The sequence below is a fragment of the Branchiostoma lanceolatum genome, chromosome 2 (genome assembly GCF_035083965.1).
Source record: "Branchiostoma lanceolatum isolate klBraLanc5 chromosome 2, klBraLanc5.hap2, whole genome shotgun sequence".
Lineage (NCBI taxonomy): Eukaryota > Metazoa > Chordata > Leptocardii > Amphioxiformes > Branchiostomatidae > Branchiostoma > Branchiostoma lanceolatum.
In genome coordinates, this window is record NC_089723.1 from 35,640,611 (window position 1) to 35,663,825 (window position 23,215).

At 41.6% G+C, this 23,215-nt stretch overlaps 1 protein-coding gene across 1 annotated transcript; it reads left to right on the forward strand.

Annotated features, from left to right (window-relative positions):
• The first annotated feature begins 722 nt into the window (after window positions 1–722).
• On the forward strand, window positions 723–22,924 carry LOC136427014 (uncharacterized). The gene is made up of 24 exons (XM_066415732.1): window positions 723–1,012; window positions 2,674–2,804; window positions 5,925–5,942; window positions 6,727–7,119; window positions 7,596–7,711; window positions 8,338–8,470; window positions 8,954–9,041; window positions 9,281–9,367; window positions 9,938–10,059; window positions 10,460–10,612; window positions 10,984–11,113; window positions 11,551–11,664; window positions 12,346–12,476; window positions 12,792–12,916; window positions 13,299–13,476; window positions 14,075–14,236; window positions 16,567–16,694; window positions 17,254–17,368; window positions 18,019–18,106; window positions 19,904–19,993; window positions 20,412–20,551; window positions 21,871–22,062; window positions 22,589–22,721; window positions 22,911–22,924. The coding sequence occupies exons 2-24, from the start codon at window positions 2,688–2,690 to the stop codon at window positions 22,922–22,924; spliced, it is 2,967 nt and encodes a 988-aa protein (XP_066271829.1). The 5' UTR covers window positions 723–1,012; window positions 2,674–2,687.
• The last annotated feature ends 291 nt before the right edge of the window (window positions 22,925–23,215 follow it).

The window sequence follows — 23,215 nt, forward strand, 5'->3', positions numbered from 1 at the left end:
GGAAATAACCGTTACTACTAGTGACGAAGCTGGTGTTAAATATAGACTGGCCTGTGTACCAAACACAATAACGTTCAACACTCTCTCACTTGCCTGATCTTACAGTTGTTGTGTGTTCAGTTAGAAGCATCTTGAGTTAGGTTTAACGTTACAAGACACATTTATCTCTAACGCTTAGTTCTCGCCAAACGACCCATATTTGAACGCGTGGCTTTCTGAGGTAATGGAATGTTGATGAAATATAGCCTTTGGCATCACCGATTCCTTTCCACATTAAGAATATCGTATTATGGTCAAAATGAGACTGACTATCATTTTGTAAAGTAGAGCAATGGTCTGTTGAAGAAACATTATATAATACAGTACTGAAAACTGTAGGGTAGGACAATTCCATAGCCTGTACTCTTCGTCACCTCAGAGGTCTGTGACGAGATTACAAAGAAAAGGGAGAGTATCCCGGGGTGGCCAACTACTCATGTGCCACTTGATTAGACATCACTGACTCATGATGGTGTCAAAAGATGATATGTAAGCTTAAAACAGGTATTTGAACAGAAAGTTTAAGCCTTGCAAAGAGAACACAATTCAACACTTTCTAACAAGACTCAATTGATCGGGTAATAAAGATGAAGAGTTTGAGCAGACGCCATGTTGCTTTGCTAGTTTTAAGAGATACTTCTGTTCCCCAGTGACCTCCCCGGTAAGTCGTCGGTTCGTCAGTGAAAGCGTCAGTCGGGACACCCCGTCTAAACCGACCCGACCACATTCTGTCCTGAAGAAAATGGCGGAATGGTGAGACGATAGGCAACATCGGAGAGTTGCAGTATCGTCTTTTTCTGGTGAACATCTTCTCCGAATCACTCACTACAAGAGAGGACTATCGCTCAAGCATGACGTAGGTTTAGACAGTTTGGCAAAAAGTGAGATTTTCTGGAATATCTGAGACGAAAAGAGAGACGAGTGGCTCTTTGGCGCTTGGATTCACGTTCTGCCTAAGGCAGACCGATTTCAGGTAAGAAATCTGTTTATAAATGTACATTTCTTTAAGCTTGATAGCCATATATGTACGTGCATCCTTAACTACATTGTCAACATAACGATAAAAGTCAATGGAATACTGGCTTCGATTCATGCCATTTGTTTCTCTCTTTGTTGTGTTCATCATGATCAACCTGTGAAATTCACCACATGCGTTAATTGGTTGAACCCACGATGCCATTAAAATAGCGATTACACAAAACCTTGCGTTAAAATGAATAAGATAGTATTTTTTCACAATGGAAAATGGGCATGCATCACACTGAAGACAATAAACGTTTTGGACATATCTATAAACGTATTTGATCAACTAAGAAGCAACTGAGAGTGAAAGTTGTTTATGCTGGCGTATCTATCTATAGGGGGCGTGGTTACGTGCCATCCACTGGTAGGTAGTAAAACACCTGGACAAAGTGACGACAATTCTGCAAGTATAAACGACCATAAAAATTCTGTAAACTGTCTATTGTCTGCATAGGGATGTGAGGAAAACGTAGGGACATTCTGTAAGTAAAGGAGTCTCAAGTAAGAATGGTTTTGGTGCTAGAAAGACGAGACGAGCACGTGGCTGTCATATTCCATGTACTAGCTAATCAGGGCTTACTTGTCGATATGAGTATATCGTAGATTCGAAGGTAGATATGATTTTATTTCCCTGCTCTATAACTAAACATAGGTTAAAAGCTTAAAGATTGTTGACTTTAGTGAGCTACAAACATTTCCAAAATGGAATGATTTTGGACAGCAGTTAAACTGCAATCAACATTAGAATTGTTATTAGGATATTACCAATTCCTACGTTTCTACGTTAAAGCAGACCAGTAGTACCTCCCATGTCATGAAATAGAATAAGGCTGTCAATATCAACATTCTTTTATCAAAATGACGTCTATTCAGCGACGCTTTACAATAATATCTAGCGCAAATAGTCTAATGTATAACAACAAAGCGTCATAACAGATCTTAGTGATCAAGACAGGACTATTGCGGCTTTCGGGAATTAGTTCTTCATGGAATATTTCATTTCGATTGAGAAGAACCGTGATATCGATATAGAAGAAAATGTGAAGATCAGTTTCGGTGTCATACATCGACCAGTTTGTTATAAATATTGAATTTGATACAATAAGATGCATCGAATGCATAAAATGATATTCAGATAGAAGTGAATCATCCTGTGACTGTTGAACAGCATATCAATACGGGATGTTCCTGTAGCTAAACCGGCAGTACCCTCACATCATCATCATCATCATCATCATCATACATCCGAAATTCTTTCTCCGGTGAGGTAAACCAGACAAAACAATTCCAGTACTTGAAAGTACCCTCACCGTTGGTTCAAGTCAGTTTGTAACTTGGAGGCCCTGGTTAAATCCTGACCAGGGCATCTCGGTTGGGGCTGCCCCCTCTCTCGGAAGGGACGTAAAATGACAGTTTCAGTGACAACCCCTCTCATATACCCTGCTACTGAAACAGAAATGAAACCTGCTGCCCTATGTGGCACTAGGCACTACAAGGGTCTGAAAAAAAACGAACGAATTATGGGAATCTCGAGGATGAAAGGGAAAACCCATGTTGCTTGCTGTTTAACTCTACAGGTTCCTTATCATATGTTGTCTTGTTATCTGACAGGACCCAGAGTCACCATGGGTAGTCCACCCAAACGTCTGCTGGTTTACTCCCTTCTGGTGACCAGTTTCTTCATCGCGGGAGGTCTGTATCCCAGCATACAGCTGGGTTTGTCAGAAGCGGTGACCAAATGGGTACGTACTCACACCAACATATCTGTCCCATGGTTCGATTGAGGAGTTCTTCAATTGAATCTAAAAGATGTAACGTCATATAGCATTTGCTTCATGCTAAATGAGCTCAAGCTAACTACTACCGTAACGGTAACATTCAGAGAAAAACGTACATTACGTGTACATCTTCGTGCCAAGCTATATATGGCAGTCGTTTGTTCCTAAAACATGAAGTTGTAAACTGAGGTTTCTAGTACCAATCATGAACACATTCGTCAGAACAACCAATCTTTATTCTTTGCAAAATCCATCTCATGCTGAAAGTTACCTTCATTGACAGTTCATCATTCTGTGTCAAACTGAATAGAATATGGCTCCATTCCATATTCCCTCTATGCACGTACCATGTGATACACATGTATTGCCATTAGAAGATTATATATATGGTTATCATAGCTAAGATACCTTTAAGACCAGACCGCGAGAGATTTTAGAAAATATATCCCTTGAGGTTTCATTAATATTGAAATGGATGAAATGGAGCAGAGGTTGCAGGGGTAGTCTTACTCTTACCTAGACTTGGGATTAGGTGTGTCAACTGTCACACTGTGTCGCCTTGTATATAGGCACATGCCATTTTAATTCATTGGAAATTATTTTCTTGTCCATTTTTCATTTGACAGAGATTGGGAAAATATGTATAGCCCTCCCTTGAATGTTAGTTTGTAAACTTATCTTAGAATGGGACTGGATATTGCTGCCGATTCTCTTCAATTTTGTCTTTCATGATTTATCATCGATATAGCCATGATATCTGTAGCTGATCCAGCAGTGTTTATACCACTTGTGGCATTTTCATTCACAAAGTCTCCACTAGCCAACTAAGGTTGCTGTATTCTGTGTGAAGCTAAAAGCACCTTGGGAAGGCGCCACTCAAACTTATCACTCACATCATCTAGAATCTACCCTTGGGCGGTTTTGACACCTCTTAAGAAAGCATAATTTCAGGGCTTTTAGGCGAAAAACAGTGACAGGCCTCACAAAGTAGATAACAACAAATATATAACATGTTTCTAGTAGGTACACGAGAGTAAATGAAACATCACAGATTACTTGAGGTTCATCGCGCAGGTGTGTCACTCTATTGACCCGTGGCTGTCATGATGATGTGAAGGGAGTGGGGTATGCTGTAGCCTACGGGGTAAAAACCTTGGATTAACGACTTCTGTTAAAAAGTTGAGTTTTGCAGGTTTCAAGATCCAGTGCATATTTTTTAACCTATTGCCCATACAAAGCACTTTACAATTATCAATTCAGGAACCCAAATTAGTAGCTGTTTGAACTGTTTTTGTCCGTATGTTTATTGAAAGTAAAAGTGCCCGGATTATGTGGGGCAAATGACTGTAATTAGATCGGAGAGGACTTGTCCAACAGCTTAGCAACAAAAGGCCTCTTCTGGCAGCTGCCTTCTCTCGGTTGGCTGCCAGAGGGTCAAAGTACTTTACAGGGGAGTTCCATTCTTTACGTGAAGAAGAGCTGGTGTATGCGCTTTCGCACATTTCCTTCTCATTTCTAGATCTTTACATGTACATAGACGTTATATACTTGTTTGTAGCATAGCTAGAACTTAAAACTGACAGAGAATATCTTACACACTGGATTTCGTACGTGCACCGTGCACCGGGATACCCGGTCACCCCCTGAAATACATAGAGGACTATCCCTCTCCAAAATCACCACATGTCACTAAAACAGATCTAAACTATAGACTTCAACAACAAACATCAGCAAACATAGCAGGTACATAACGCAGAGAACAGTCAGCATATACGATGTTTCAGGATTGCGACCATGAATATAAATGTGGCGGTTTTTGTAACATATGGCTTATCATGCCTTGGGCGTTAGACTATTGTCTGTGTAGCTTGTTGTGTGATGGAACGTAAACCATCTGCTATGGCAGCATAGATAGCAAAGACAATTGATTTTACTTGTCAGTCCAAGCCTTTTAGCATGCCACTATGGGCTCCTATGGAAATCAGCCTAATTCGGCTGAAGGGACTCCTACAATATATGTATTGAAGAGGAATTCATGGAATAAATTAACCATTCCATTAGATTCAAGTACGGTGGTCAAAATAAGAAAAGATTCGTATATTTCTATAATTTGGACGGTTTGGGCATATTTGAATGAAAATCGTCGACAGTTTCATGACTTTCTGTTTAAGTTTTCAATCATGCTGTAGTTCTATATCATCTATACGCTCAGGTCAAAGACCTGTCAAGAAACACCACAGCAACCAATCAACCTCTCTGCCCTGAATGACACCGTCATCTACAAGTTATGACAGAAGCACCATAAATGTGTACACATGTACAGGGTCAAGCAGACGGATCATGAATGCGTACAAATGTACAGGCCTGTGGTCAAATGTGCAGACCTTACTCCATAGTAACGCAGGGGGATTTGTAAAAGTGCTCGGCCCTTTATCTCGTACTTGGCTGCGCTAGACCTTGCCACGAAAGGATCTACAGTCGATGTGAATTGTAAGCGTGGCCTACGAAGACAATCGAGAAAGGTTCAGACCATGCATGGTGTAGAAAATGACTAATAAACTGGTTGACGAAGCGACTGATCAGTATCTTATATCAGCTCAGAAAAGGACAATAAATAGTCATACCTTCAAGTACCAGACTTATCAACCTAGGATTTATGTGTTCAAAAATTCATATTATCGTTGAGTGGAACTCGTTACCGTCAAGTACTGTAGAGGCATCATCATTAGATAGCTTAAAACAATGCATGCAGTTAGATGTGACAGGTGGTTCGGTGCAATATACCCATCTGCTGTCGCGCTGCGTACCTGCAAAGCTGGTGAGCTACGCCGAAGGGCGATTATACCGGCAACATAGATACAGATAAAATGCAGCCTGAGTGCCACACAAGTTAGTAACAGGATGACACTCAGACATTTGTGTGGTGACTAACAAGACATTCTGATAAGAGTTATCTCTCGCGCAAGCTGTAGTTTTAGCCCTATTGCTAGAGAATATCTCTTTGATGCTTACTCTGTACTCCCTCATGTTGCTCTGTTCCGATGCCATCTGTCCCAACGATGCTACCTTCAACGCTTCTTGCAGTCTCCATCTTCAAGATCGGTAAGTTACGTCAACGAGAGTAGTAAGATCAGTCAACATTATCCCAAACGCACGATCCTCACTCCTCCTTAACGTGGGTGTCACCATTGGTAAAATCCCTTTGTCACCAAGACAATGCTAACACTCCACCTAATGCCACCCACCTCCCCCTCATACTCCTGACCGACCCTTTACAGCAAGACTCCGGCATTGCTTGCTGGTGACTTGCTTTGTGGCTTACCCTTTATCTAAGGTTCCCTGGCCATCTTAGAGAAGACAGTGACTGACAAAGACGGACACATGTCCCAAGGGTCACGACCATCTCAACCCATCGCACCGTTTTCCTCAACCCAATGCACCGTTTGTGTCAACCCATTGCACCGTTTTCCTCAACCCATTAATTGCACTACCCTGATCCATTGCACCGTTGCTGACTGATATGACTAACATCGTTAATTTAGTTCACTGTCTATGTTCATTTACAGTAGGTAACTCCTTATCCCAATATGAAAAGCACTTTTCCAATAACGTATAAACTTAGCAAGCAATTTATGTATAGCGTTTTTACTAGTTCGATGTAAAACATGTACGTATAATATGTACAGGCTACCAACACTGTTTCAGGGCCATCACATAAAAATAATCTCACATAACAACACAAGCATCAAAGTTGTAACTTTTCGGTGAAGCACATTTCATACCATCTTTCACGAAGTTGAAGGAAATAAGTTGAGAAAAACTATCGTCTCCAGCAACGGATGTGCATGACGTCAAACCTGGCGTTCTCTCGTATTTTTCCTTGTAGGATATAGGGGAGGAGACCCCAAGCAGTCGAGGAGAAATTCCGTCTTCCACGGAGAAGAAAGAGCAGAAGACGCCGTGGTACATCAACTTCATCCGATCATTCCTAGAGACAGAACTCGGAGCGGAGTCCAAAGTGTCAAAAAGGTCGACCACACATCACCACCACCATCATGCCAAAAGTGACGTGGTAGAAGTCAAAAGCGGACACGAAAAGAAGTCCAGTGACAAACACAAAGAACAGTCGTCCGAGGCGATGGAAAGAAGAGGGAAGAGTAGTATCGTCCAATCCGCTGTTCGAGCGATGGAAGAATCGGAAGAGGCATTGGACCAGTTTCTGAGGGAATCTCTCCTGGCGAGGTCAAACCAAGACAAGCTTGACAGGTTTAAGAAACAGGTGAGACCATGAGACGCCATGGACTGCTTTCAACGTCATGTCAATTAAACCAAGGATTGGTTCAATTGATTATACCTATCTTGCATTGTTCGCAACTGTACCATGGATTAGTGCCATCTTCTTACATCTTCTCGATGGCCATGAAGATTCTACATGGCCATCGAGAAGATGTCTCAGCAAATTCTATCGACATTTCCTGAACTTCTTCTTTGTGATATTTGCTTGAAAACATGAAAACACAAAATATAGATTTCTACAGAATCAATTATTATTGTTTTCACACCTAGTACCTCATTTTGGAAACGGTCAGACGTTTCAAGTAGCATCCACTACTTTTCGTCAGTGACTGTGAGCAAGATTACCTGGATGTCTAATCTTCATCGACGTAGTACCTCATTTGTTTGAAAGTTAACATTTTCAAACACTAACATTAGTTGATTTCTATCTATTGTTTAACCACCTCTACTCCCGTGCAGGATGATGGAGACTGGGTGCAGGCCATGGGGGTGGTGCATCACCTGATGTTCCCCATTGGTCAGATCTTCTTCGCCTTCCCGGGCGGCTACTTTGCAGCCAAGGGGTCAGCAGTGAAGTAAGTCCATCCAATAATTTTGTGTCAGATATAATAATTTCTCTTAACTATGTATGGCATCAAGGTAGGTCTGTCTATGTCAGATACTGTGTGTTAGCCTGGAATCGTAACCTCCAAGCAGATCTATCTGTGACATGGCAGTATCAAGGTACCAGGTCTTCATCAGTGCTACCCATGTCCATCTCTCTTTGACCTGCTTACATTTGTGAGATGAGTATCCAAAGCCATTGGACACTTTGGATACTGGTTGGACTTTTTGGTACTGCCTTGTCACCGATAGATCTGCTTGGGGATTATGGAATCCAGCCTTGTTAACTTTCTTCCGCTCCCAACGGTCGAACCTCTTATTTGCGGAGTATCGACGGTTGGGAGCCGACCAAAGCTAACAAGGCTGGACTCCAGGCTAATTTGTTGTCAACTAGGACATCGACAACTATTGGGACTTTTCATTACGTTCAATTAGTTTATGGTGTAAGCAAATAAGAGACCGGTACGTCTTTGACGCATCCTATATATCATTTCACCCCTTTTTATCTGACTATCATCTCCCTACATCACTGTAGCAAGATTCGTTTGCTTTTCCGTGGGAAAAAGGCCCTCCTAACTTTGTTCTTAACATTACTCAGAATCCTGGGCACGATGATGTTCATATCGTGCCTGGTTCACCTGTTCGTGCCTCTGCCCATGAAGTTCCGCGGAAGTCCTCACACCGCTGATGTCTCTGTGGCCGTCATGATGTTCATAGAGGGCAGCTGCCAGGTAACAACGGAAAACAAAACAATAGCGCTACGTCTTCCAGACGTTATTTGTGTTGCACTTTTCGTTCAGGAGCACAAACATGGGGCAATAGTACATCACTTGTGTAATCGGTAGTCACAAAACTTGATTGTTAATCGCCTCCATACGTGTACGGGGTATTTGTTTTCAGTATGTGTAGATGTTTGTGTAGTTATTTGACTACATTGCTAGTGGGGTGGCAGGAATAGAGTGGGAATATGGTGCCACGGTCACTGTACCCGGCAAGGGCAAACCTGCGGGAGTGACAGGAAGTAGAGTTCAAAGGTGGTAGGACTAGTTGTTTATCAGACATGATAGACATTCCAGACCATTGGGTCAATGGATGAGGCTACATACTCATGGGGGGGGGGGGGGGGGTATGATTATTCCTTTGCCATAGTTGGCTTTGTCAAGCATATTGCGGTTGAAAAACATGGAACTGACTCACGAATTTGTTTGATGTAGGGAGCGACTGTACCGGCAGCCTACGGTGTGCTCCATCGATGGGCTCCTATATCGGAGAGAAGTACCATGGTCGCGCTTACCTTAGCAAGTAAGAAACGAATAATGTATTTTATAATCATCTTTGATCAGCTTTCATATATGACAACATTTTCAAACAGATTGTAAGCTTCCATCTAAGGTTAAGGGTAAGAGAGATGATATTGTCAAAACCACCATGTCTTGGTAAAAATACTATCATAATGTTATTGGTGGCCTCAATGTTCATTTGACATTCTTGATGACTTTTCAATTTCAATCATGAAATTATATTTCATCCAACTTTCTCAGCATACTACCTGGGAAAACTGTCGGGTCAGTTTGCGTGTGCTGCGTTACAAGGGGCCCATGGTTACCTCCCTGCTTTCTACATATACGGTAAGAATGACTACACTTTAACGCGTTTCTGTTCATGTTCTTTATTTGTTCTGAATCATTTGTTTTTCGCAGTATCTGTTGTTGGCATTCTCAACTTATAATTTACTGACGACTGAAAAAGGTCATGGTCATCATAGATATCTAGGCTAACCTGTATCTAGCGCTCAACGCAAAAGGTATTCTAGTATATCAGACACAGACGTTCATGTACACAATGCCCGTTTGCTTTCCGATCATCATACTTCTACTTTAGTATGTAGCTCCCGTCACCATAAACGGTTTAAACAGAATAGCGTAGACCTACTGTATACAACTGTTTACTAATTTACCATACAGTGTATATATTAAAATTGTTGTGCAATAAAGGAGGTTGACCAAGGAGGTTATCCCCTATAACATCCTTGACTTGTCTAACTATGACAGAACCGTAATGCATAATCATACTTTGAAACCACTTAAGGTAGGTTATAGCTACATCGTGACCACTCAAAAGTGATCGATAAGTATATATGTACCACGTTTCCCGATATTATTCACCAAACTTTTTTTGCATTTTGTTTATATCTCCAGGCCCCCTTGGGCTCATCTGGGCCATCGTGTGGGTTCTCACGGTGGAGCCAAACCCCAGCTTAGACGACAACATCTCTACCGCGGAGAAGGACAAGATCAACTCCGGCAAGGACACAGGAATGGTCAGTCGAAACCTAGTACCTTGTACCTTGGTCCCTTAACCCAGTCTTGGGTCGTGGTAAAGTCTCTGATCAGCTGCCTCTATCTTACGCTTCGGTCCCAATTCAATTCCGGGGCCCGGCCGGGCTGCTTCCGAAAACGAAAAATAAAAAAATGCACATCAAGAAAATACACGATATATGGTTGGGAGTAATCTTTTTACGTTTTGTGTCTTTTGTTGTCTTTGTATCTTATTTTTCGTTCCCACAAGCTGCCCGGTCGGGCACCGGATTGTAAATGGGACCGAAGCATTACTCGGTCTTGTGCAAAGCCCCGATATCCGATCATAGCATTGTCTCCACTCTACTCTCAAAACTGTTCTGGACTTGTTTTCATACTGACACTTTGTTTATCATTAACCAGGATGGAACTAAAATCCCGATGAAAGAGGTTATGTCAGACAGGAACACCTGGGCATACCTGGCCACTGGCCTGTGTTTTGCCTGGTGTATGAGCGTGCTGTTGAACCACGCACCACAATACTTCGCCGAGAAGGTTGCCCTAGACGTCGGACAGGTAATACTATTGAGTGTTGCTCAATACCTTTACATTTTTTTCTGTTTGTATTTGTGCAAATCAAAATGACAGTGGGTATTGTGGGTATCCCACATTGTATAGATTGGTATCTCAGTTGGAGCTGCATTCGTCTTTCGGAAGTGACGTCAAAGGGGGTTCTTAAGGAGGTGCCACGAGCACGTTGAAGGGGAAAGGGTAGCGATACCTTCCTGTAACAATATACCCTGCTACTAAAGCAGCAAGAAAACCTGTTGCCCTATATGATCAACAACAACAACAACAGCTGATATCTTACTAAAGGAGGGGAAAGCCTTGTTAGTGACGAAACTTTGCAGAGAATTCTCTAATTTTTTTCTTTTATTCTTTTCCAGTCACCCTGGCTGCTGTGGAGTCTGCCCTTAGTGATGGCGGGTGGGATGTTAGTGGCCGGCCCCGGAGCTGATATCCTGATCAGTAAGGGCGCCAGCACATCCAAACTACGGAAAGCTGTGACTGGCTTTGGTAAGGAACACTTGTTATAGAAGCTTTATTAGCACAACAAAAAGTACACTGACTTTCGTACGGTCAACTATAAACTACAAACTGGAAATGCTAAAAGATGTTAAAATTCTAATAACTAATCAATATAGGCACACTTGTTGTTCTTTGTGGACAGCGAGGAACTAGCTATTTTGACAGTAGCGTCCGTTAAAAGTGGACTGGAAGTAAAGGAGTAACACATTCTTAGTAAATAAAAATTACATCTATTGAAGATACTAACATGTACGTAGGCCAGGAATAGTCATGAGGATTGGGTAAGACCATTTTGGTACATGTGGGTCGATCTTTCTCAATAAGAGTTTTTCTCTCTTTTGCATTATACGTTTCAGAAAGAATAGACGGTCATGAGGAACGGAAGAACCTGTTCTGATTCCAGTACTTTCTTCTTTTTGTTTCAGTGTGCGTGAATGTGTTCTCGTTCGTGACGGCAATGGCGTTCACCAAGGGCCAGCAGTACGCGTACGGAGGGACGGTGGCCTCTCTCGTAATGATCGGCATGGCAATGGGAGGAGGTGGGTATTCGGTGGTAGTTTAGGTGTATTTGGTTTTCGTGTAAAAAGAATGCACCTTGTTCCAAGAGCACAAACGTCGGGTTAGCAAGCGTTTTTTAAATCCATTTATTGGATAGGTTTGGCTGTTCAGTACGCACAGCCAGGGCTGCCGAACAAACCTGTCTGTGGCTATTACAAAAGGCTAACCCTGCTGACAGAGAAAATACAAATGGAATTTGACATGGACAGAATAACAATCAAAAACAATATTCTAAGTACATTAAGTACAAATACATGGTCTCCAACAGAATCTACAGCGTCCATGATACTATCGAGACCGTTTTCCACTTGGGGAAGAAACATAAAAATATCGCTGTCTCTTGTTCATCAATATCAAATCAAGATAAGCCCCATTGATTTCGTTTTTCAGTGTATACAATTACATTTCATCGGTGTCCATTTCTGACATGAATGCACAAGTACTAAGTACAGGGAAAGCCTAAATGAGCAGATGTTGATAGCTTCCATCGACAAAAATTGATATGTGGTATTCTGATCAAGCAAAACTAGCCTGAGTCACATCCTATATACCATACTCTCCCCTCACGAAATATCGGAGCCGTGGTAAAATAACATTCAGATTACAAGAGAACGCCTTTTGTATGAAATTGAAATGTTCTCACCCGTTTTGCATATACCCAGGTTATGGCGTGACACCGTTGGATGCCTCGGACCGTTACAGCAGCATTGTTGTCGGTATCGGCGTGTCTCTCAACACGGCACTGTTCCTGGTCAGTCCTGTGGCCGTCCTGGCGCTCAACAAAGTAGAATGGGTGAGTGTCAAAACAAAGGGATTAATCCACAAACACGTAGGTTAATCTTAGTGTTTAGACTTATCCGTTTTTGGCCTTTTGAAATTTATCATCCTGACCAACCGTATCCTCCAAAAAAAGCCTACGCATCTACCAATGCTTACAAGTGTCAGTATTATCAATCCTGATGTTCTGAAATTTTAAAAAAGGTAAATGAGGTGTACATTAGACATGCCTTTCTAGCACTAGTTCTCTTGATACTCCTATATATCGAAACCCAGACAGTTTTGTTTTAAGCTTCATAACCGACTAGAAACCTTTATTTTAATGCCCCAGCCTTTGAAAAGACAGACAGCAGAAGCTATCACCGGCTGGCAAAACGTCCACGTCGTCACCGCCGTCGTCGTAGGCGTCGCCCCGATCATCTACGGAATAGTGATGGGGAAGGGCAAATTGTTCACGTGAGTCTCGACTCTTTCTATCATCTTACTGTTAACTGTTAACTGTCATAATCATCTTGTATCTTGTATCAAAGCAGAATCTGACTTTCCCCAGTTCGATTTTTTTCCAAATCCATTGTCGCCTGGCGCAGACGACTCTTTGAAAAAAGACTAGTAGGAAATCTTGCTGACCAACTCCCAACCACAGATGACCTTGCTCACGACTTACTCCCAACAATCGACTAGAGAAGGTCGGAGGGCCATGGTCGGCTGTGTGACAGGGGCTTATTTGTGTACTGTCCGAGCTTGGTCATTAACAAGTGATAAACTGGGTTTCTCTAACCAACCATTCCTGTACCTTCCGCATTTTCTAATAGTATGTCTATCTCCTTCACTTTAACAGATGGCCACCCAAGAAACCGAAGTTCCCGAAGTTGGAATGGCCGAAATGGAAATTGCCGAAACTGAAGAAGTTGAAATGTCCGTCATGTCCTTCCTTCCCGAAACTTAAGAAGCTGAAATGCCCATCGTGTCCCGGATGTCCCTCCTTCCCGAAACTGAAGAAGCTGAAGCTCCCGTCGGTAAGTTGTCCGGGATGTCCCTCCTTCCCCAAACTGAAGAAGTTGAAGCTCCCGTCGTTAAGTTCAATAAAGGTAAGGTCGTTCCCATTATACACCCTCGCCTATTGGTGGCTGCAAGGGTGCTCTGGGAACGAGGCCAACATACATATCGGTGTTTATATCGGTGATGACTGGCGAAAGGAAACAACATCTGGTGCCATTTTTTACCACTACTTCGGAATGAAAGCTAGAACTTTATCTCTTAGGGAGTGACCATGGTCTGCACAAATAGAAATGCCATCACTAAGTAATGGGATACAACAAAAACTCGTAGATAAGCTGTGTAGATAGCAGGCTTTTATTTCTTTACGGTTAGTGGGATCTCCGGAGGATGGATAAAAGATTAAACATTTCATAGGAACAATAGTGGTGAAGATTCAAATTACATAGCAACAATGGTGGCGTCTGCAAACTTGACTTGGTGAAGCATTGATACCATGGAAATCTGATTTCCGATGAAAAACAATATGTTCTGTTTAGACATTCATAATGGGTTCCCTTTCGTTGTTTGTGGCTTTTGGTTTTGTCAAATATCTAATGATGACTTTATCAATTACAGCTGCCTAGCTGGAGCACCATCAAAAGAAAAGCACAAAAGCGTTACCTCATGGCCGCCATGTCCTCACTGGGCTTCATGATCCAATATGGCGGCCGTGCCAACCTGGCTGTCTCTATGGTAACCATGGTGATGCCGAACCCCCTGTCGAAGAGGCAACTACAGGTACATAGATGTGCTTTATAGATCATGATGGCTGAAACAGCATAATAATTGTAACAAGAGTTCTACGACCTCATACCTTCGCGAAATGATTTTGACCTTTATGACTGACGTATTAGGAGTGTTTTGCATCAATCAAAAATCATACCAGTTGATCCTCCTCACCCAAATAACATAAGTTGTCCAAACCTCCTTGTTATGATTATGAGCTTAACAAAGAAGGTTATGCTAACATTTTTCATCAATAATGCAAATAAGCTCCTTATTAGCATAATTTGATTCAATGGTGTTCACATTCACACAACTTCTAAATGCAACAAGTATGAAATTGCCGTTATTTACTAGTATGGAATGATAGTAGTTTCTCATGAATTATGCAAATTAGGCCTACATTTGCATAATTTCTATCTATTGACATTCCTCTCTTCCTCAGTTACAAATGTCACATATTTGAATAGTCATATCATGGAACACAGCAGGTTTTTAAAATTGCCTCATTAATTATAATCTGATTTGCATAATTATCATCCAATCATACAAAGCATCACATAAGCTATCTACATACCAAAAATCATGACCATCCATCAAGCCCATCTCGAGTTATATTATTTTCTCATTGATTATGTAAATGAGGTTCTCATTTGCATAGCTGATATCTATTAATATTTCTCTCTTCCTCAGTTACATATGTCACATGTTTGCGAGTCCTATCATGGAAATTGATGAATGTATAAACTTTCCTCATTAATTATGCAAATTAGTTACTGATTTGCATAATAAGTATCCAATCATGTACATCATCGCTCAAGCTATGTACATGCAAAAAATCATGACCTTCCATCAAGCCCTTCTTGAGTTATTCCCTTTCAATGTCTGAAGCAAAACCTACCCCTGCAGTTCCAAAAAAGTTGCTAGGGGGCCCAAACCTATACCACTTACTCTCTGCCCAACGAGCTATCTACCACTCAAAAATCAGTTCCATAGCATGTCCACAACACGAGATATCATAACATGAAGTTCCGCTGCAGTACCGTAACAAGCCGATAGGGGGCCCAAAATCTAATCATTTTCAGGTTTCATCGAGACCTACCAACATACCAAATACCAAGACAATCCTTCCAAGAATTCTCGACTTATCGTGTTCACTAACAGACACACAGACATGCTCGGTATTCCCATGCTGTGGCACTGCATTAATGACTGTTCTTACTCATATAAGGCCGTGTATATCCAACTTTGGTCAAAATTTGTATGTTTCAGTCTTTTAATTGGTGTAAGGAGATATCTTTGTGGTTTGGTTTCACATGCTCCGAGTGGACTCTTCCAGGCTGGGAGTAGGTCAAAGTTGACGATTGTTTTCGTCTGTCAGCTGTTACGAGAGAACGAGCTGGTCAACTGTCTATTTTCTTTGCATGATTCTAAAGTAGACAGATGTGGCTTTCTGGTGCATAAGAATTTTTGGGGCTTGCAATTAAGGTGAATCCTTTTCTGAGCCCTTGTTTTAGTGCTTTAAAGCATTACTGCCTACCAGGGCAAGCCTATCTCTTGTATCTGCCCTACAGCTGGCTGATAGCCAATTTGTCCCTGGCAGCTGCAGTACATGTAACTGACGTTTCATGACCCCTCATGACCAACTTTGCCCCCCATCTGTGACCCCATCAATATCCCCTGAAACATTATACAGCCCACACGTCGCAACCAGAACGCATAGTAAAGCATACAATTGAACACATTTTTACACTTTTCTCGTTAATTATGCAAAACACTTCGCCCAAAATCTAATCATCTTGAGATTTGCCACATACACACCGACACACCAACTACGACAACAAACCATCCAGGCGTTCTCGACTTATTCTGTTCACTAACAGACACACAGACAAGCACCGTCGCATAACCTTCTCGACGAAACCATTCGTCGCGAAGGTAATGAATATTAATGTGCATGGTTTTCAATGATGCAAGTTATAATGAAATGATTTAATGATTCTGTCTACTGCATTTTCCTATTGGCCCTCATAAGGCGAAAGACATGCATATAGCAGGAGATTGAAGACAGAAAGTGAAGTATCTTGGACCTTTCTGTGACCTTTGAACTTACTTCCTGTCAGCGTCCCCGACGTGTCTAGGAGGTGCATTCAAATATCTACGGACACACAAGCAAACAGATAGAAACACCGTGAAAACAAAACATTACATGTACCTAGTACGTACACGGATGTACTGCTAGTGACAGACTCTTCGTCGTCTTTGTACTAATCAATTCAGTTTTAATGAATAAAGTAATTTTAAAGACCAGATCTAGACGTTCTGTATGTTGTTCTCTGCTACAGTTTTCAAACCTGGACTGGGGCCCGTACTCACAGCTGATCATGGGAGCTGTGCACGCCTCCTTCTTCCTGGGTCTGCTCGCCTCCCGTCCGTTCGCTAACCCCATCCTGCGGCGGGTGTACGCTACCAGGTGAGCTACAGTCTTCAAGGCAATCAATCAATCAATCAATCAATCAACCACAGGCATCAGGGCAGATGCATGGCGGCTGCAGACATCTCCCTCCAGGATGTTCTGTTTTCTGTTCTGTTTTCTTCAAGGCAGTAGTATAGTATATGGACTTTTAGTAACTTTTTATGTTATTTTGTGTGTAGATCATATGTTAATATGAAGTATAGTATAGTATAGTATAGTATAGTAGTATAGTATAGTATAGCAGTGTACTGAATATACTAAGATAGTGTCTTACCTACGTATTAATGTATCTTTACACCTAGATCATTTCATTTCTGTTTGTATATGACATGACATTATGTCTACATGTGTGTATGTTAGTAACTATCGATCTAATAACATTCATATGTCTGATTTCTTACCATATTTTCATCTTCCCTACGTCCACAGGGAGAAAGGATGGTGCGGAAATGTATATGATATCACACTATGTCTACATGTATGTATGTATGTAAGTAATTATCTGAATTTATCTATCAGATTTCTAACCACCTCTTCATCATCCCTACGTGTACAGGGCGTTCGCGTGTTCCATCTTCGTGTCGTCCATCCTGCACCTGTTGATCCCCGTGTCTGCCGCCGGGCACTACAGCGTCATCATGATGGTCAGGATCATGCAGGGCATGGCTGAGGTGAGAAAGTAGTTTATTACGCTGAAGTAAAACATGTCTTCTCAGTGGCACAAGGATGGTGCGAAAATGAATAGTTGAGGACATAAAAACCTCTTACAAGGGAAATCCACGGTGAAAATGTCAATTGATTTTACTAAACAAACAGTGTAGAAAACTGACATTTAGAAAATAAAAGTAGTTATGCTGTCTACATACATATATATACAACACACATACATACAGATCCTGCTGCAGTAACGTAGGAAGCCGCTAGGAGGCCCATTCTGTAACATGACCTTTGTCGTTTTAACACCTAATGCTACCCACCTATCAAATTGCATGAAGATCCATCCAAAGCTTCTCGAGTTATGCTGTTTTGTAATATACAGTATCAAACACGCGCACATCCACAGCCGCCAGTCGACCATAGCAAAACCGAAAACATAATTTTCTGACAAAGGTTATATATTGTTTGTTATATTGAGTTTGTTGTGTAATATTCCTATGTTTAATTATCATTTTATGACCTTTATTTATTATCTGTATGTAAGGGCTCCCTTGGAAATCAGCTGCTGAGTCAGCTGAAGGGACTACCCTAAAGATGAATAAAAAAAAATAAAAAAAGTAAACACAAAGCACTTACAGTTCATGACTAACGTGTGATTTTCCAGGGTATGACCACACCAGCCATGTACGGATTCTGGGTGAAGTGGGCTCCGGCCAGTGAGATGAGCAGCATCAGTTCCTTCACTGTGACAGGTAAGCAGATATGATGATAAACTAGGAGACACATTATCATACGTGAGCTTTGTTTCCCCTACCCACCATGTCTATGTTTATGGATACCTTGTCCCCCAACGACATGGGTAGGTACCCACAGATCTATCCACAGTTTCTCGAGTTTTTTTTTTTTTTTTTTTTTTAAATTCTGATTCCGTGTTTGTCACGGCACTTTATTAAATGTCTTAGAATATTTTACAATGTGTGGCTTATATTAAGTTTCTGACAGAACATTCTGATTTGAAGACTTTCAAGAGGGTTTGCGGATCTAGATATAATGAGTTCGAGGCTGACAATGTAAACTTAAATTTCACAATAGATAATTTTGCAACTAACAACAGTTGATTGATGTAGCGAAACTTGTTCAACATATGTAAGTTATATCCAAAAATTATGTGATGTACATTAAGTGATAAAGAATGACTAAATAAACTTTCTACATAATCCCATAATGGTTTGACAGTTTTACAATCAAAGAAAAAGTGCTCTATATAATCTATATTATCGCAAAAACTACATTTATTATTTTCTACAATTCTCATCTTATACAATAATATTCTGGTTGGATATATATTATGCAATATCTTCCATTGCATGCTTATAAGTTTGGATTCTTTAGTGGCCAAGAAAGGAGATTTTCACAGTACATTCCAAGAAATAGAGTGAAAATCGTACAAAGGAAATCGTTTCTCCCAGAAATTTTGTGAGACTGGAACGGATTGGTATTGCATAATACACATATTCTTGAAGAAGGTAGAGTCTTGTGAGCGGATATCTTTACCACAAAGTTTGACACTGGGAGCTTTTTCATTGTCTAATCGAGAAACACCTTTCCACTGTTTGGGAACTGAGTTCATAAGAGCGTTATACTGTAATAATACATGTGCATTATTACCAACAATAGCTTTTACATCATCAAACGATATGAATTTACCCTGATCATCTACAATATCATTGACGTACAGAATGTGTCGGCGAATCCATTTGTCAAAGTACAGCATGTTGCCCTTGTAACTTATACAAACATTATTCCATAACAATTGCCAATTTACTTGATCAATATCGTTGACATTCTGAACAGGTTTCGTTTCATACCACGTAAGTATCAATTTACGGTAATAAAGAGGTAAGGGTGCCAGTGAAACATTAGATGACACCTGGACTGCAGTACAGTTATGTTTCAAAATACATAGATCAGGACCAAACTTATTGAAGTAATACAGCTGTATCTTCTTCCATGTGGGAGTAGGAGTTTCACTACTAGATAGCAATTTTTGTATCGATCGTAGTAGGCAGCATTTGTGCATTATTCTTATATCAATCATTTTCAATCCTCCTTTTGAATAGTCTTGAACCATAACATTACGCTTTACCCTATCTCTTTTCCAAATGAATCTGTAGAACATCCAGTTTCTCGAGTTATGTTATTCACAAACACACCGACAAACGGCACTTATAACATCAACCTTCTTGGTAAATATGAATTATAGGGTAAAGTGGGATAGATTTTTAATACATGGGACTTGCAATCTGATATTTGTGTTTGAGCTAGATAGGTTATGATCACTCTTTTTAAAAAGATTGTTACTCAGTTTAAAATTCCATAGTACTAGAAGAACTTTGTCGTCAGATAGAGACAGCTAAACACCACGTGATAAAACAGACGTTGATATTTTGAGCGTAGAACATTATCCATCATAAATGCAAGATCTTAAACCCCAGAAAGTTCTCTACTTTTATATCATTTATAATCAGACCCCAAATGTTTTTTTCCAGGTCAGTATATCGGGATAGTTGTCGGGATGGTGGCGTCAGGCTTCTTGGCAGAGTCGGCGGCAGAGTGGCCTTGTTCGTTCTACGTCTACGGTACGTTTCCACACTCCTATGCCTATGTCTTTGTCTTGTTCACACATGGCATGTTGAATTTTGCAAGAAGGTCAAAGATACATGCAATCATTATCACGGTTTTCTCAAAAACTCATCTGCAGTGCTAGTCGTATCGTAAAACATCTTCCAGTAAAGGATTTTTTTGACGAAAGATTCGAAATTATATCAATTACCATTTTTTTTTCATCTAGATCTACTACCGGTAGTTGCATTAGGAACACGAGATATAAAAAAAACGGAAGTTCCGCTGCATTACCATAACAAGTTGCTAGTGGGCCCAACATCTTAACATTTCCAGGTCTCACCAAGTCCTACATACATGTAAAATATAAATACTGTCCATTCAAGCCTTCTGGAGTTATGTTTATAATCAATATGTGATCCTGTTTTCCCCCAGGTGGTCTTGGCGTGGCGTGGTCCCTGATGTGGTTCATGTCCGTGTACCCGACCCCGGAGTTCGACCCGGGAGTGACGGAGCAGGAGTGGAAGGCCATCATGTCTCCGCCTCCTCCGGCGCCTCCTCCAGCCAAGCCTACGGTAAGGACGGCACTCACTAGGGGGCGTTACCTCTAGTCTTCACCAGGCCTTCCTATGGGGGTAATGGTTGCTAGTCTACAATGTAAGTTTCTATATGAGTGACCCGGGAGTGACGGAGCAGGAGTGGAAGGCCATCATGTCTCCGCCTCCTCCGGCGCCTCCTCCAGCCAAACCTGCGGTAAGGATAGCACTCACTAGGGGGCATTACCTCTAATCTTCACATAATATATAAGTTTCTGTATATGAGTGGCCCGGGAGTGACGGAGCAGGAGTGGAAGGCCATCATGTCTCCTCCACCTCCGGCGCCTGCTCCAGCCAAGTCTGCGGTAAGGATAGCACCCACTAGGGGGCGTTACCTCTAATCTTCACATAATATATAAGTTTCTGTATATGAGTGGCCCGGGAGTGACGGAGCAGGAGTGGAAGGCCATCATGTCTCCTCCACCTCCGGCGCCTGCTCCAGCCAAGTCTGCGGTAAGGATAGCACCCACTAGGGGGCGTTACCTCTAATCTTCACCAGGCCTTCCTATGTAATCTCCAAGCAGATCCACACCGGTCGCGAAAATCGTAGTATACTAGCCAGAGAAGGTCCAGTCAGCCAGAGAGGGTCCAATAGCCCGGTAGGACCCTCTCTATTGGACCCTCTGACCCTCTCTGGCTGACTGGACCTTCTCTGGCTAACATACTACGATTTTCGCGCCCGGTGTGGATCTACTTGGAGATTATAGTTTGGCCACCATAGGGTTTTATTTGCAGACGCAGTAATAAAGTTTGGACAAAAATGTTGTCTTAAGTATAAAATCTAAGTGGTCAGGAAGGTTTGGTCAGGTTATGAATACAACTTATACAACCAGCAAGATCTGCTTAGGCTGACTCAGTGTAATGAATTGTTTTTATTATCAATAAATACAAATACAGACGCCACCTAGCGAGTGCTATCCTTACCGCAGGCTTGGCGGGAGGAGGTAATCTCCAAGTAATCTCCAGACCCTCTCTGGCTGACTGGACCTTCTCTGGCTAGCATACTACGATTTTCGCGCCCGGTGTGGATCTGCTTGGAGATTAGCCAAACTACCCTGGCAAATATTGTCCATATAGTATAGCCAGCGAAGATAGTCTGGTAGAGATAAGTCTTTATGGGTTGTGTTCAGACAAGACAAAACAATTGTATTCACATACATCTGTGTATACTAGTAGGTTGATTAATTTGTAACCAATTGACTGCTTGTATGTATAGATGTAGTAGACCTTACGAAAGTCGCTGTACTTTTGTTGTGTCAATAAAGATTTCATGTATGGTTTTACCTCAAATCGTACAGGACGAAGAAGCGCCCCCTGCCGACCCGCAGCCGACTGCCAAGCCTACCGACTCTCCCTACAAGTCCATGCTGAAGAGCCCAGCGGCGTTGTCCATCTGGGTGTGCGAAGTCTGCGTGAAGTGGGTCGTGTATTTGATGCTGACATTCACACCGCTGTACTACGTGCAAGTGCACGAGCAGCCGGTGTCTATGGTAAGTGTACCTGTGCCACTAGTACTACGATACAATTCCGTAACGTAACGTAACGTAACGTTACATACTTGGTGAGAGGTGCAAGTTACATATACATGTACAACATCGCATTAAACGTTTTAAACGTTTTAGATGTCATTCAAAGTAAGGCTCTATAGTTTGTGATATGATACATGTCTTAATGCTAGAGGGCCCAAACCTACACCACTTGTCCCTGACAAAGAAAACATAGCATGTCCAGGATAAAACACACAAAAGCCGGACGTTCTGCTGCAGTACCAAGGAAAGCGGCCGGGGCCCCAAAATACATTGACTTTCGTCTCTCTAAGACCTACCTACATACCAAATATCACCACAATCCATCAGTAGCATATGCTTCATAAAACGTACATTGCACGAATCTCAATCACATCTTAAAGCATGCTATTAATGAAGGTACGCTTTACGCATGCTTTACAAGTGCTGAAAGACAGGATTTCGTGTGGTGATGCTATCTGAGAATGATCAAGGTTTTTTCCTTCACCAGGCTGGTGTGTACAGCGGGGTCCACTTTGCACTGTTTACTGTCGGACTGCCCCTCATCGGGTACCCGGCACGCGCAGCCACAAAGAGCCAAACTGTATCTACAAACTTCATCAGAAAATCATTCAACTTCCTTGGTAAGAAACTACATGAACATTTAATTCAATTGCGTGTTAGTCCATAGACAACGTTCTGGAAAGATCTAGACGGGTGTAAGAAGTGAAAAGAGAAGGAGGGGATGTTGATCTAAGTTTCATGTAGTGCATTGCTGGCAGTAGTAGTGGGCAACCTCAAACCAACCGTACACACTCACGCCACATCTTCAGAAAAGAGGCTGTAGCCGCGTATAGTTCCCGTTTAGAACTTTATTCATGTAGTGCATTGCTGATTATCGAATGACGACCTTTATTGTACATTTTTGTCACACTGGGTCAGAACAAAACATGTTCAAAGTTAATAGATACAATATATATATGAACTAACTAGCATTAAACATGTTCAAATTCTCCTCGCTTTTCAGCGATTAAAGTGAGAGATTTTTCATCTACGAAATGTAAGTTGCTAGGTGACCCCAAATGATAATCTACTCATTTCCAGGTCTTACCAAGACGTACCCACGTACCAAATATGA